Genomic DNA, 15,718 nt, shown 5'->3' on the forward strand with positions numbered 1-15,718 from the left:
TAAGAAAGAAGGACAGAATGCCCGAGAGCTACTCTGCTCTCATGTGGTTTCACTTTAAGCGAGTAAAGACACGGTTGCTTTTGTCTCCTTGCCAATATTGCGTCCGCGAGCAAACCCGGACGCCCCGTCTGCATCTACGTACTCCCCCTCCATTGCAGCGTGATGGTTGGAGCAGGGGCGGGGCCTCTTTTGAGTGACGTACGGGGCGGGGCTTTTCGGGGGCGGAGCCCTGCTAGGGGGAGGGGAGGAGGGCAAGATGGCGGTCGGTGAGTGATTCTCCCTGGGTTCTTTCTGGGCCGAGGAGACGCCGGGGCGGGGGACCCGCTCGTGCAGCCTGCTGGCCTTCTCACCCCCGCCCCCGGAGGCCTCCTCTTTCCCGTCCTCCACCTCGAGGGCGGGCCAGCATCCTCCGACACCATGTCAGACTCTGAGGAAGAGAGCCAGGACCGGCAACTGAAAATCGTCGTGCTGGGGGACGGCACCTCCGGGAAGGTCAGTCTCCGGCGGGCCCGGCTCCCTGGGCTGCAGGAACTGTGGTCCCATCAGGCCTGTCGGGCCCTCAGGAGAGCCGAGCGCTGTCCAGCACTGCGTCGTCCTCAGCAGTCCCTCAGACTTGGCCTGGCTCGCTTCAGGCCGCGGCCTTCCTCGCGCCTGCGCCCTGTGCGCGTGCCCGCCGCCCTCCGGACAAGGCCAGCTCCTGGGGAGGGCCACTACCCAAAGCCACACGAGTCGTGACGATGCGCTGGCCTGGTGCGCTCCGTACACCTTAGCTGCCTTTTTAGTGGCCTCCCTCACTTTAGTTCCAGTCTGAGCACCACTCAGTGCAAGGGTTCATTCCGTCGGTATTCGTTGAGCTCCCGTGCTGGTCAGGATGTCGGGGGACACTGGGACCTCTCTGCCTTAAAACCTAGCCTTCTGTGACCGTTGGTTGCAGGAATGAATGGGCGCGAGCAGGAGGGTACCCGCAGGCCGTTAGTTCCCTGACTCCTCGGCGAGAGTTCTTGACCCCAAGTTGTGAACCGAAATGGGATAAACGTTGCCTCAGTGCCTGTTACTCGCTCTAGGGAGAGGGTCCCCAGCATCTTTGAGGACTGCGGTGTACCTTCCCAATAAAGTGATGCCCTCCTGTCTGGGCGCCCCCACACCTGTCGCAGCTCTCTTGGGGAAGGTCGCTAAAGTTTCTCTTCCTCCGTCCTGCCAGCGTAAGGTCTTCCTAGGAATCAGGTCTCCCGCATCTGTGACTGCTGGAGTTGGACCCAGTTTCTGTGGTGACAACTTTTGGATCATTCCCGGAAGGATGCTTTTGCACACGCTCTTTCGTGCTTTGGTTCTGAAATTTGGGTTCCCAGGGTCGCTACCGAAGGTTTCATTCTTCGGTAAAATTTGGAGTCTTCTGTTAATCCATTCCTTATTTCCCTAGGATACTTGTCTGTCGAGCACTGTCCTGAAGCAAACAGTTTAATGCAATTCTATATTTTTTGAGCAAAGAATAGAGCTTGGCTGCTTTTGTTTAGGACGTGCATGAAATATTGTGCACTTAAATGTTTCAAAGAAGCAAATTGATGTACGTCAGCATTATTTCTAAACTTTAATTCAACAAAAAGCTAGATTAGTTTATAGGTTTCATTACTTAGATTTTCTTTTGAACTGCACAGTGAACAACTGAATTAGCCTTGCATTTCAAACCATGACACTTCATAATATTATTACCTAAAAACCCCTATATTGCCTGTTAAGTCTACTATTATTTTTATTTTTATTTATATATTTATTAGATATTTAAATATTTAAGTATTTACAATATTTAAAATTTAAATATATCTCATCCAGTATTTAAAATAGTTGATATTATATTTTTTAAAGTTTCACTCATTTGTCTGCTAATATTTAATACATGCTGAAACACTGATAGTTATATATATATATATGTATATATATAAAAAAGTTTAGACAGTCATACATTATTTTGTCTTTGTTGCAAGTTTAGTGTAATTAGTTTGCACCTCTGTTAAAAGTTCTGATCAGTGTTGAACAATGTATAATTTTTTTTCTCTTCTGTATGTTTGCGTTAAGGTTGTCACTGAAGAATGAGTGATCTTTTTATGGTGCCCTGACTTGGCCTTTATCTGCTTAAGTAATATATTTTAAAATGTCATAACGTTTCCTTCTCTATACCTCCTGAAATGAACCTCTGACCCTTAACTGTGTTCTGTGATTACCACAGCAAACTCTGCTTTCTAACAGTGCACTCAGCTCTCAGATTATCCACAGCACCATTCTTGTTCTGCTTCTTTTACTTTTATGAAACCGCCTAGCTTTCATTATTATTTGTATCCTCACGTAACTCTTTGCCATCTTTGTAGTAGTTGAGCTTTCAACACTATGCAGGCAGAAGCGGTAACAGCACTGGGAAGACCAGTAGCAGTTTCTGGAAAAGATGCTTTATCCATCCCTCTAGAGCCACGTTTATGTCTTTCCTTTCTGTTTTAGATATTCAGTTTAATCACACATTTCTGAAGATTTTTTGAAGCAAAATATTCTTTTGTTATTATAATAAATACAATGATACCTCTTTGGTATCATCTCAGTGTATAGATTGGATAATGTTTCCCAAACCAACAGAAACACACATCAGCAAGTAAATAGAAATATTTCAGAAATGGTAGCTGGTTGTTCACGTTAAGAAGGGCATTTATACAGAAACTTGTGAAAAATTATTGCATATGAAAAATGACACTAAGGATAAAGAATGGAAGAGGACGTGCCTCCCACATATGCAGCTGATTCTCTCATTTTTATAGCAAATGTCAGATGATTTAACAACCTATATGTGTGGCTTATGACGTAGATGTTTGTCAGTTTATTACTTTGAATTTGGAAGCCCTGTGATTTTGAGTCTTTGTGTTTGCCTCAGAGTTTTGTGGGCAGGGCTTTAAAAATCTGAAAATCTTGTTTTCAAGGAAAGAACTTTACTCAGAATCTTTCCAAATATAATTTTTTTAGTAAATGAAGTATTAGGTTTTCTTATTGCATTTTCCAAGTAAAAATTGTTTTGTTGTTTTTCTTCCCTGGCTTTGTACTCTCCCAATCATACTGGTATTCATTTTTGAATATTATTGAATATAAAAACAATTCATTAGAGAATCTTCAATGAAAGTGAAAAATATTCCAACTAAGGCTGTACATGTGCCTTATTTTCCTGACTTTTAAATATTTTCAACCATTGATATGTGAAACATTTGGAATACTTGCAATACTGTAAGTAATGGTATTTTTCTCTAGCCCACTGAGCCTCTTTGCACATACCTTGGTGCTTTATGTTTGCCAGACTTAATGGAATAATTAAAACTGACTGAAATCCAAAAGATCTTTAAAAACCATATAGCTTCATCTTCGGTTCTGGTTTCTCATTTTGATACTGTTACTAGTTTTAATGACATAATCCATGCAGTGAGTTTATTTCTAAGTGTCTGGTCGAACATCTTTCATATGGGAGTGCTCAATGAATACTTGCTGCAAAAATATTAGACATTTATTATAACTACATTATTGGATTATTAAAGAGTTTGGAGTTACAGTGCAAATTGTCCTTTGTGGGAAAAATATATGGCCCTTGAGTAAAAGAAATGTAACTCACCTTGCTAAAAGAACTTGACTCATGGCCAAGGGTTTCTTAGAACTCCTGTTCTAATATTATAATTAACTATTTATCTTAGTTCTTTTAAGAGCTGACTTTCAGAATAAGACAAAATTAAAAGGAAAAAAAAAGATATCAAACAACAACAATAACAAAAAACAAAACAAAACAAAACAAAACAAAACAACAACAACAACAACAAAAAAACCCCAGCTAACCTGTTCTGAAGCTTAATGATGCTCCCTTTCTCTGCCTTTGGGTAGGCTTTCAAGTAAGAGCAATGCATTTGAAATGCTTCATTCTGAGTTTAGAATCATTTCAGTTGTTACTAGGAGTATCTTTTGCTTTGAAAAGAAATGACTCTCTAAAGGAAAGCCCTTCAGTGAAATTTAGAGCTTTTATTTAAAATGTACATGAACATCTGTTGTTTATAATATCTTGTGACTTGTTAGCACTGTCTTCAGATAAAGAATAGTTATTTTGCCTGTTTTTCTTCTAATCTCAGAATACTAGCCCTTTTATTTAAGTGGTACATATTATCATGACATTTCTGTATAATTTTTTTTTGCTGTCTTAAGTGTAGAGATGAAAATGAACAAAATGTTTCTTATAGAAAAGCCAGAAAAATTCTACAAGTAGCTTTCTCTTAATAAGTCTTTCTTTTTTTCAATTTTATTGGATATTCTCTGTATTTACATTTTACATGTTATACCCTCTCTCCCCACTCCCCTTCAGCCTCCCCCTCAACTTGCTTTCATGAAGTGTTTCTTATTATTAGCTAATAGTACAGCTATCCTCAGAGCATGTAACCTTAGAAGGAAACTTAAAAGAGTTCTCTGAAAGTTTTATTGAAGCAATATGTAAAATTGAGATCTTAATCATATTGTTGCTTTAGCTCCCATTTATAATTCTCAGAGTTTATAATTTCCATCACGGAGTAGGAGCTTGAAAAATCAGAATACCTAATGAACTCTAACTGATTAGATTAGGCTACTGTTTCCACTGCTGGTTATAGGCAAGTGTAGTATTCCTGGGGAGGGTGAGTCTCTACACTTGTGACTGATTACAGCTGTTAAAGGTTGTTTGTTTGATTAATTAAAGTACACATGTTAGAATCACTTAATGTTTACATTTTTAAACAAATTAACTTTGCTATTCTGTGCATCCATTTTTTTTTTTTTTTTTTTAGACTTCCTTAGCTACGTGTTTTGCTCAAGAGACATTTGGGAAACAGTACAAGCAGACTATAGGACTGGATTTCTTTTTGAGAAGGATTACCTTACCAGGTGAGAGACTATAAAACCTACAAGATTGTGCAAGTCTCACTCACAGAACAACCTTACTACGTAAGAGACTATAGAACCTTACCTATGTGAGGCCTCATAAGTCTCATAGGAATATGTTCAAGAAATTAGCTATCATTAGCATCTAGTATGAGAGTATACTGTCCACTGGGGTAAGAAAAAGTTTATATGTTTCTCTATTCTATTGCTATTACTAGCAACTCTGTATTTTCTTTCTTGAGAATAAACAATAGTTACTTATACAATTACAGAAAACTTTAAAAAAATTAAATTCTATACATTTGTTGACTGCTATTGTATTAATTAAATGTAAAAATATTGGGAAGGATCTAAAAATATTATTTTGATTAGCTTCTGTTCAGTTTTTGTTTGGAAGTTGGAACAGAAGTATAATGTAGCTATGGAACTTCTGTGCCCTAATATGTGAATGCTGTTTTATGCAAGGCAGCATGAAATTGCTGGCATTTAATAGACCACTAAAATTTAGGGTCCCTAGGCACTCATAAAAGTACAGTTTGAGCATTCACGATGTTTCAGTTCACCATGCAAAGAAACTATTTAGATGCCAGTTGCAGCACATTTTGTGGGAAATTCAGGGAAATAATAACACAAAAAGAGTGGTTTATATTTCAGGTTAGTTTCTGAACAATTGGAGCTTTAAAATGTATCCATTTAATTTCAGTGATTAAATGATGTTTCAAATACTTTATTAAAAGTAGTTATCTTGATTGATTTTTAAAAAACATCACTGTCTTTTCTGTGATTAAGTGGTTGCAATTCTAATATCAGATTCCTATTCTGAAATGTGAATGTCAGTATCATTGGAATCAGTTCCCTTCTCAAATGCCCCATCTATTGGTAACTCCTATGGAAATTATAGAGCAGTTAAGGAAAGCTTTTGGCTATTGGAGATATTGTTTATATCTCATGACTACTATCTGCTGTTGTATTTTTTGATGGTTTATGATTGGATCTCAATCCAAAATAGGTTGGGTGATACAGTATAAGAAAAAAATCTAAATTCTAATTTTTCCATTGCTCAATTATTGTTCAGAGCATATGTGTAGTTTGCTCATTGTTCATTTATATTTTCTTTTCCTGTAGTCAAGATTGAAATATCATTTTATTTGCTCATACTGAGCGAGCAGCTGCTAATAGGATAGATGCACAGGTTCTACAGCGTGCTTACTGAAAATATCACTGTGCAAGCCTGACTTAGTGATTCTGATTGTTGGATACAGAGAGCCCCAGTCCAGTGTTTTGTTATCAGTTATTTTCCTGTTAGTCAAAGCAACAAGTTTCCTTGCTAGTTTTGTTTAAAATTTTTAATTTTTTAGTTGAAAGACTGAAATAAAGGAACAAAAATCTGCCCAAATATTAATATTATAAACAAAAGATAATTTTGGATATTTTATATATATGATATTTCTGATGATTTCTGACCTGTTGCACAGTGATATGAATTAAAAAATTGTAACTGCTTTGTAAAATATTGTTATTTTTGAAATACAAATTTATGTTTAGGTTTAGAAAGATTTTGTGTTAAAATGGCATTAGGAAATATATGCTTTTAATGAATGTATGTTTTAATTTTCCTAATGAAGTTCGATAAATAGAATTTCAGAAAAAAATGATGTATTTTTAGAGACAGTTTTAGTTACTTAATGGATGCAAAATTATTACAGGTATTTCAGTTAAAATTATTTTTAGTATATTTTGATTTAATATAAAATTTAATATAAAATTATATTTTAAATAATATTAAATATATATTTTGTATACTCTGGCTCCAGTTTCAAGCCATTGTAATGTCTAAGGTATGATGATTAGTGTTTGTATCATTTGTTAACTAAAACATCACAAGAAACATTCTTTGAATTTATAGTAATGTAGCATAGCATGTGAATTTAGTATTTGTTATGAGTTTAGTCACATTGTTAGGGCTGTAAACTCCCTGACCATTTATTTACATTCTCTTCATGCATCTTTTCAAGGTCATTACTTTGTGATACTAACCCGTTTTAGTGTGTTTCACGATCTGGTATGCTGTGTAGTCTGGATGCAACCACTGTGCAGATTTTGTTGCTTAAAATAGTGTATCGGTTAGTCAGAGATTCTGCTGATAGAGCTTCTTAAGAGCCTTAGTCAAAATACCTTCAGGAAGCCTGTGGTACAGTCCAGTAAACAGCGCTCATTCTACTGTGAAAAGGATTTCTGAGTCTTTGGCACAAGAAGTGGGCAGGCCTGTGTTTTTGAGTTCCATCGTGACTGTGCGGCACTCTAAGCAGGGTTAACCAAGGCACCAAGTGTACTTATACAGGGTCGCTGGTGAATCCCTGTGGTGGCTTGACTGGTGACAAATGCAGCTTACCTGTAAATACCACTTCATTTAATTTTTTTTTCCTAGCCACATGTCATTTCTTACAAAGGACAGGGATTTTATAGAAGTTTGCATTTAAGATTAAAATGCTGACAGTTTCTTTAATGTTCTTTATGTTTTGAAAATTTGGTTTAGATGGATTTTTTAGTTTAGGAAATATTATATTAATTAACTGAGCATCTTTGTGTAGCTTTATAACTCGTATTGAAAATATAATAGCTGTTGCATAATATGCTGACAAATACTTAAATGTAAATAAGTTTAAATCATAGTTTTATGTTATTTTTGGGTCTCAGGTAGAAAGTATCCATTTTATTTTTAGTTTTATATACTAATAAGTCTAAAATTAAAATGTAGATGTTACAGTATTTTTCTAAGGATATGAAATAACTATGATGATAATATCACTCATTGAAGGTAAAAGCTATAGTAATTTTTCTTGCTAGATTTTTTGCAAGTAAAGTTACATGTTACTAATAATTCTAGGGGGATTTTACTTCTTAGTGACTGGAATCTATATCTTAAGAAAATAAAATTTAAGCAAATAACAAAAAGTTTTCAGAAAGATAAAGATTTTAAAATTACCTTCTTGCATTAATATAAATCTTCTAGATGACAATTGAGTCTCTGAGCTATCTGCTTAGGTGACTCTCACCAGAACTTGGAAGCCTACAGTAAAGAGTGTTTCTCAAGTTATAGCAGAACTATTTATAATGTGAGATTCAGAGAAGCTTTGGACATTAGAATGAAAAAAAAAAAAAAAAAAGGAGATGGGGAAAAGCATCCTATCTAGATGCTGGTTTAAGCAGTAGGGATAATCGGGCCTTGAGGAAATGGGATTAAATACTTAGTAATTATTAATGTGTGGCCTGAAATTTTACTCTGTGTGCATTTCTCTTGGGGGGGAGGGCGCTGTCTTTTGCTGTAAACTGAGGGCTTCGGTTTTGCAAGTGAAATGGCTGCAGGCTTCAGAACTTCCTTCATACCTCTCTAGTGATGGTTAGCTTGTTCCCCCGACTTGAGATGGCATTGGAAAAGACCAGTTTAGCTTTGGTTTTCATAAAAATTAGAATTTTAAGAAACTGGACTTATATAGTTTGTTGGCTAATAGTCTGTGATATTAGTTTCAGATTAATAGAGCTTTAAGAAAGTTCTGGTCATTATTCAGTGTTGGAGCTGCATGTATGGCAGTGACCGCGGCGATAAATTTCAGTAGCTCCGTTAGTGCTAATGGGTGCTCCTCCTGGACACCCCTGCACTGCAGCGGACGGGACACATCCACACCCAAATAATGGAGGGTTGTAATCCACGTCCACAGAACGAAGCTGAAGTGTAAAACTTTGGTGATTAATTCATCCTCATGTTTCTTTTTAGAAGTATAGTTAAAAGGTGAAATGGACATTCTCAGATTTTAGCGTTTTACATCGATTTAAAAATTCATGGTTTTAAAAATTCATGGTTTTAAAATCTGTTTTCTTTTTGAAGAGAGTTCATTTTTTTTAGTTTCTAAATTTTTATTTAAAAAATTTCCCAATTTCTGAATCATTTCGAGGGTACCAGGACAGACTTTGGAGAAAACACTGTAATTTTAATGAGAAAAAAGTTTGAAAATTTTAACTAATATATATTGTACGTAGTCTCTGAATTTTGCAGCTAAATAATTAGTTATATTGTTAAAAGAGAAAAGTTTATTCAATTTTTGTTCATGTCAATATTTTGTAAAATGCATATACAAATTCAAGGGTTGCCTTTTAGTGTTCTTGGTGGCGTATACAATGCGTGCGTGGGTGGAGCACTGGATCACTATGAAGGCTTTGAAGGACACAATAATTTGTTTCAGTCATCATGCTTTGTACAAGCATGACTGAGTTTAGAAATACACTTTTCCTGTAAACACTGTTTGGGCTCTGAATGGAGCTCTTTAACATTTATATTTTAGAGATTAAATACAAAAACATACTTATTATGTTTTCCTTTACATATAATAGCTGACATTCAAGTTAAAACTTCATTTGAATAGAAATTATGAGTGCATTTTTATAGTGTTTAGAGCACATGGAGTTTAGAGCTGACAACACAGTTCTTGAGTAATTGGGTAGGTTGTGTATAAAACTTTTATCTTTGTATTGAAAGGGTTTTTCTTTCTCTGTAAACATGTTTTATATCGATTCATTCTCTGAAAATAATTTGTTAAGGTTTAAATTTGTAAATTAATGTATATAGTATTTTATTTGTTCTATTTTTATTTGTGAGATGTGTCTCAGTGTGTAGACCTGCTGTCTTAGAACTCTAGGACAGTTCACCAGCTCACAGAGATTCTCCTGGAATGCTGGGATTAAAGACATGTATCACCATGCCATGCACTGAATTTTATTTTATATTAAAGGAAATAATAAAGATGTTTCCATAGAAATATTAGGTAAAGTTTCCCCTGCACAATTTGTTTGACAACAGCGTTTTCAGTTTTAGATATTTGACCATGTAAACTTGCAGAACAAAATGCAAATTAATGTCAGAGTTTAATGTTGTTACTTCCTGCTCTGTGATACTGTGCTTAGCTGTTAGACTGTTAGTTTCTCTGCATTCCTACTTTATATTATTTTTATATTCTAGGAAATTTGAATGTTACTCTTCAAGTTTGGGATATAGGAGGGCAGACAATAGGTGGCAAGATGTTGGATAAATACATCTATGGAGCACAGGTATGATGCAAATTCTGTGATTATCTTAATATTTTGCTTACTTTCCTTACAAAAGTATTCAGATATACATCATACATACATAAACATACTTTTACTTTTACTTTATTTTTATTTAATGTGTATGGATTTTTAAAATTAATTAATTTAAATTTGTTTTGCTTGCACGTATGTCTGGGTATCACATGTATGTGGTGCATAAGGAGGCCAGAAGAGGGCATCAGATTCTCTGGGAGTGGAGTTGCAGATTCCTGTAAAGCTGCTATGAGGGGGCTCTTAAACCAGTGTTCTTTTAGGAAAACAGCCAGGGCCATGTCTCCAGCTGGCTAATTTCAGTTTTTTTGTTTGAGACAGGGTGTCAATATGAAGCTCTGGCAGGTCCAGGCTGGACTAAGAACTTAGAGGTCTTCCTGTTTCTGCCTCCCAAGTACTTTTATTAAAGGCACAGGCCACCACATATGGCTTGCTATTTTAATTTTTATCTGATATGTAGATTTTATATGTACTAGTTCTTTGGTTTCATTTTTTTCTAGACTATATTTGCAGTGGTTTGGTGGAAATTGGAAAATGCTTTAAAACTATTGTACATATTTTACTAGATACTACTGTTGTTAGTTGAATAAACACAGTAATTTGGTTTCATGACTACTACCAATAATCTGATAAATTTAAAGGGGTATTTCATTTTAAGTTGAAAAAACTTATAAAGAAAAAAATATATCTAAATATCTGTCTTTTTGACCTGTGTATTGACTTATTAAATACTTACAATTCAGACTAATACATGTAACTAATTCTGTATTAGACAAATAGATATAATTATATGTATAAAATAATGCAATAGTTTAATAATAATAATAATAACAGTATGATTTTAGAGAAAAGTCTACATATAAATGATATTTGAATATTTGCCTAAATTTCTTTTGGCAGTTTGACCTTGTAACAGATATAATTTATGTTTATGTAATTTATGCTTGTGCCTTTTTTTTTTTTTTTTAAAGGCCTGACTAATTCTATGGTACAGGCTGACCTAGAACTCACTTGTAGCCCAGGCTAGCTTTAAACTCATGGCAGTTCCTTTCTGTCTTAGCCACTAAGAGTTAAATTACAGGTTTGAGCCACTATGTCTGGCTATAATTTATGTTTTAAATAAAGTTTACAAATAGAAAATGTACTTTAGTAAAACTTTTTAGGAATTATTTTATTTTAAAGATACCCAGTGAAGAATAAGCCTTTTAAATGGTTTGGCAGATTGCCTTTCCTTTTTGACAGAGATGTTAAGGATGCAGTAATGTTACTTATCATTGTCTACTGAAGTAGCATGTTTGTGAACAAGCGCAAAAGGGCATGGCACTTACTGCACTCCTACCCAGGACTTGTGTATGGACTATGTACTTTTGCTTTTGCTTCTGGTTTTAGTCTGCAGCTTCTCCATTATTGTGAGACATGAGGGTAATCTCTAAATGTTCATAGTGCTTTATTGGAATTTGGTGTTTTAAGTATAGAAATCATAATTTGCTTAAGTGAAACTATGTTTCTTATAAAAAAACAAATTTGTAGGATAAAGACAGAACTTTATACAATTTGGCTCTTATCAGTAGGCATGGAAAATGGAATCTATTTTATTCTATAAAATATTGAGAAGTAGAAATGAGATGACAGGCTTCTGGGTCATTTGTGATGGCCCCAGAGGCAGTTGTTTTCACTTAGGTTTGACTCTTAAAACATTCTTCTTTATCTTTTGTGCATTATTTTGTTTCTTTGGCAAAGTCTTTCTGTTCCTGCTCACATGCACACTTGTGACCTGATAGTTTATATGCATCAACTTTTAAAGCTGCAGCTCATGGCTTTTGGTCCTTCTTTTTTTTTGCAGTTTTTTAGAGCTTTTCCCTCTATGGTGCTGGAACGTTAATCCTACAGCTTTATACACATGAGGCTAAAGCTCTGTCACTAGCTACATCCCCAGCCCTTGTTGTCTCTTATTAAACGAATCCTGATTAAAATAGATAATAGGCAGAAGAGAAGTAGCTGGCCGGAGGATGCAGGGAGCCACAGTCCTTGTTGTACTACGAGAGTGAGTAAATTGAATTTGAAAATAACAGATCTTTTTCTCCTTGTCACATAAAATATATCTACAGGCCACATACCTTTTTTTTTTTTAAATAAAAATTGAGATGGTCACTCTTCTAGTGATAAATGACACAATGTGTCACAAAGAATAGTTTATTTTTTAAAATTCAATTGTGTTTATGTACGCACACACATGTGCCACAGCGCACTTGTAGAGGTCGGAGAACAACTTTGTGGAGTCTGTTTTTGCTTTTCACCTTTGTGTAGGTTTATTATGTTGATGTGTCTTGTGAGCCCAGAATATTTTTGTTGGTAGACAAATAGAAGTAATTTATGCATCATTGGATAGATATTATAAAAGTTGATTTTTTTTTTGCTTTAAAATTGCACAATACACTGTGTATGAATTGGATTTTATTATTTTTGCTTTACTTTAAATCATGAAAAATATATCATTTAAATGAATTATTTGAAAATATATTACTTTTATATAAAAATATTATAGTGAAAATCATAAAATATATTAACTGTTCTCAGGTGTCTAATTTACTATATTCACAATATTATGCAACTATGTCCTTAAGTCAATGTATATTTTGTAGTGTTATATATGTGCTTAAAATGTGAAGTTGAATAGAACTTTCTTCAGGTTTTGTTTGTTTGTTTGCTTTTGGTTTATTCTGAGATAGGATTTTCTTTTTTGGTATAATTTGATTTTCCTGGAACTCACTCTTTACACCAGGCTGGCCTTGAACTAAGGCTTCCCAATTGCTGGGATTAAGGGTATGCATTGCTGCATCTGGTAACCAGAATTCTTATATTTACTTTTGAGGACACGTGGGTTTGGTGAAATAAACTTCATTTTCTAGAAAAAAAGTGAGTGTTATGTGCCTTCTTCCAATGTGTTCTGCATGGCTCTACCTTGATGTACACATTGACTTCTTAGCCACAACTTTGTTACCAAGCATGTTCTCTGTTATGCTAAATAACAGCATAATATAGTGTTTCTGAGAAATTCATTCTAAAAACTTGAAATTCTGAGATGAAATAAATTATCATAAGTTAATGATAATGCAACAACCTTTTTTTATGCTCTCCAGAAATTCTAAACCTAAAAGGTTTGTCAGATACACAAAAGTATATTCACCAGTAGGCACTTCTGTTGGGATATATGTAAATACCTCAGCCAAGGACACCAACATTTGGGGAGTTACTTTTTAACAGGACATAAACGCTTCATACACAGTGTTCTGGGAGTATGATTTTAGGATTCTAGCTTAATATGCTACTTAGGAAAGCCCTGTTGAGGTTTTCTGACTTCTGCATTGCTTATAGAATCATCTTACATAATTTTTTTTAGTATTATAGAAGAATTATCTTTTAGGTCTGGGTCAAGTATAAGGTGTAAAGCATTGTTCTTATGTGCATGTGAATATTTTTTAAAGTGTTAGTGTCCAGAAAGAAATTTATTTGGAAGATGGAAGTTTACTAGGTTTTAGATAAAATTGATCATTTTACCTTCTTCACTTTTTCTCCTAGCAACATAAAACTTTAGCAAAAGTCCTATTGAATAGTGTAGGTTGAAACCAAGTGTACTGACCTCCAGAATTAAAGATATTTTGACAAGAACTAGTTTTAAAAATTAAAAGAAGTTCTAGTAAATGCCTAGATTTTAAATTGACTTGAAAATGTCTAGAAGTCTTCAGTAAGATGTTATAGGCTATTTTTCCTAGTGGTTAGGAGCAAATACACAGTACATAGTGTTTAGTGCCCTGTAACCTGTGGCTAACAGAGGGTAATAGCGAACCTCGGGGAAGGGCTGGATGGTTCATTTTTGTAGCTCTTTCCATCCTGGAATCTAAGTGGTTTGCAAACACTGCTCTACTGAGGATAAACTCAATGAAGTGCAGTCATTTGTGAGGTAGAACACAACTACTGTTGTGCCCCACACAGACGAGCCTGCTTGTTACCACCAAGAAAATGATTTGGTGCCAGCATGACAGCCTGAGACAGATTGTATCTAAAAGTTCGACTCTTGAGACCTTTTACTATGATTTTTTATTGAATATTTGCCAAATGTAGCTATATTTATAGCCTTCATACACTGGTGTTTCTTTAAAATGTTTTTATTTGTAGTTTTAAAAATTAAATCGAATTATATTATTTCTGTCTTCTTTTACCTCCCTTCAGTCATTTCTATTTCCCCTTCCCTTGGGTCCTCTTCAAATTGATGGTCTCTTCTTATTTAATTATTATTCTTATGTATCTATAAATGCATAATTATATAAATACAACGTGCTGAGTCCATTTGTACTAGTAATTCTCTAAATTGTAAGTATACTATGTTATAGCCATTGCATAGTATCTATGATTTAATTAATTTCTCTGGGTAATTAAGAAATGAAGTAAATTATTTCTCTTGCGGGATAGATGAAAAAAAAAGCAAATCAATGAACTCTTTTATTTTTTTATTTTTATTTTTATAGTTTGGGCTTTATTGCTAAAGATGGTTGTAAGCCACCATGCAGGTTCTGGGAATTGAACTCAGGTCAAGAGAAACAAGTATTACTAACCTCTGAGCCATTTCTCCAGCCCTGAACCTTATTCAATATTTTATAATTATTAAGACTAAGATTACTTCTTGAGTTCCTTGTATATATTGGATATTAGCCCTCTATCAGATGTAGGATTGGAAAAGATCCTTTCCCAGTCTGTTGGTTGCTGTTTTGTCCTTTTGACAGTGTCCTTTGCCTTACAGAAGCTTTGCAATTTCATGAGGTCCCATATGTTGATTCTTGATCTTAGAGCATAAGCCATTGGTGTTCTGTTTAGGAATTTTTCCTGGTGTCTATGTGTTCTTCCCCACGTTCTGTTTTGTTAGTTTCAGTGTACCTGGTTTTATGTGGAGGTCTTTGATCCACTTGGACTTGAGCTTTGTACAAGGAGATAGGAAAGGATCGAATTGCATTCTCCTGCGTGCTGACTGCCAGTTGAGCCAGCACCATTTGTTGAAGAGGCTGTCCTCTTTCCATTGAATGTTTTTAGTTCTTTGTCAAAGATCAAGTGACCATAGGTGTGTAGGTTTATTTCTGGGTCTTCAATTCTTTTCTATTGATCTACCTGCCTGTGTCTGTACCAATACCTTGCAGTTTTGATCACAATTGATCTGTAATACAGTCTGAGGTTAGGAATGGTGATTCCCCAGAAGTTTTTTTAATTGTTGATAATGGTTTTTGCTATCCTGGGTTTTTCTGTTATTCCAAATGAATTTGCAAATTGCTTTTTCTAACTCTATGACGAATTGAGTATAAAGAATTTTGATGGGGATTACATTAAATCTGTAGATTGCCCTAGGCAAGAAGGCCATTTTTACTATGTTGATCTGTCCAATCCATGAGCATGGGAGATCTTTCCATCTTCTGAGGTCTTCTTCAATTTTCTTCTTCAGAAACTTGAAGTTCTTGTCATACAGATCTTTCACTTGCTTGGTTAGGGTCACAGCAAGGTATTTTATATTCTTTGTGACTGTTGTGAAGGGTGTCGATTTCTTTGTTGGCCTGTTTATTTTTTTGAATAGAGCAAGACTACTGATTTATTTGAATTGATTTTATATCCAGCTACTTTG

General features: G+C 35.0%; 1 protein-coding gene across 2 annotated transcripts in view; it reads left to right on the forward strand.

Moving 5' to 3' along the window:
* Positions 1-234: 234 nt before the first annotated feature.
* The window catches only part of RAB28 (RAB28, member RAS oncogene family), an 82,874-nt gene continuing 67,390 nt past the window's right edge, over positions 235-15,718 (forward strand). For both annotated transcript variants that reach the window (XM_080927073.1, XM_080927072.1), the window contains exons 1-3: positions 235-492; positions 4,827-4,923; positions 9,935-10,023. In XM_080927073.1, the coding sequence (XP_080783199.1) occupies positions 418-492; positions 4,827-4,923; positions 9,935-10,023 (261 nt within the window). In that variant the 5' untranslated portion in view covers positions 235-417. The remainder of the gene's footprint in view (positions 493-4,826; positions 4,924-9,934; positions 10,024-15,718) is intronic.

The sequence above is a fragment of the Micromys minutus genome (genome assembly GCF_963924665.1).
Source record: "Micromys minutus genome assembly, chromosome: 1".
In the NCBI taxonomy this organism is placed as follows: Eukaryota; Metazoa; Chordata; class Mammalia; order Rodentia; family Muridae; genus Micromys; species Micromys minutus.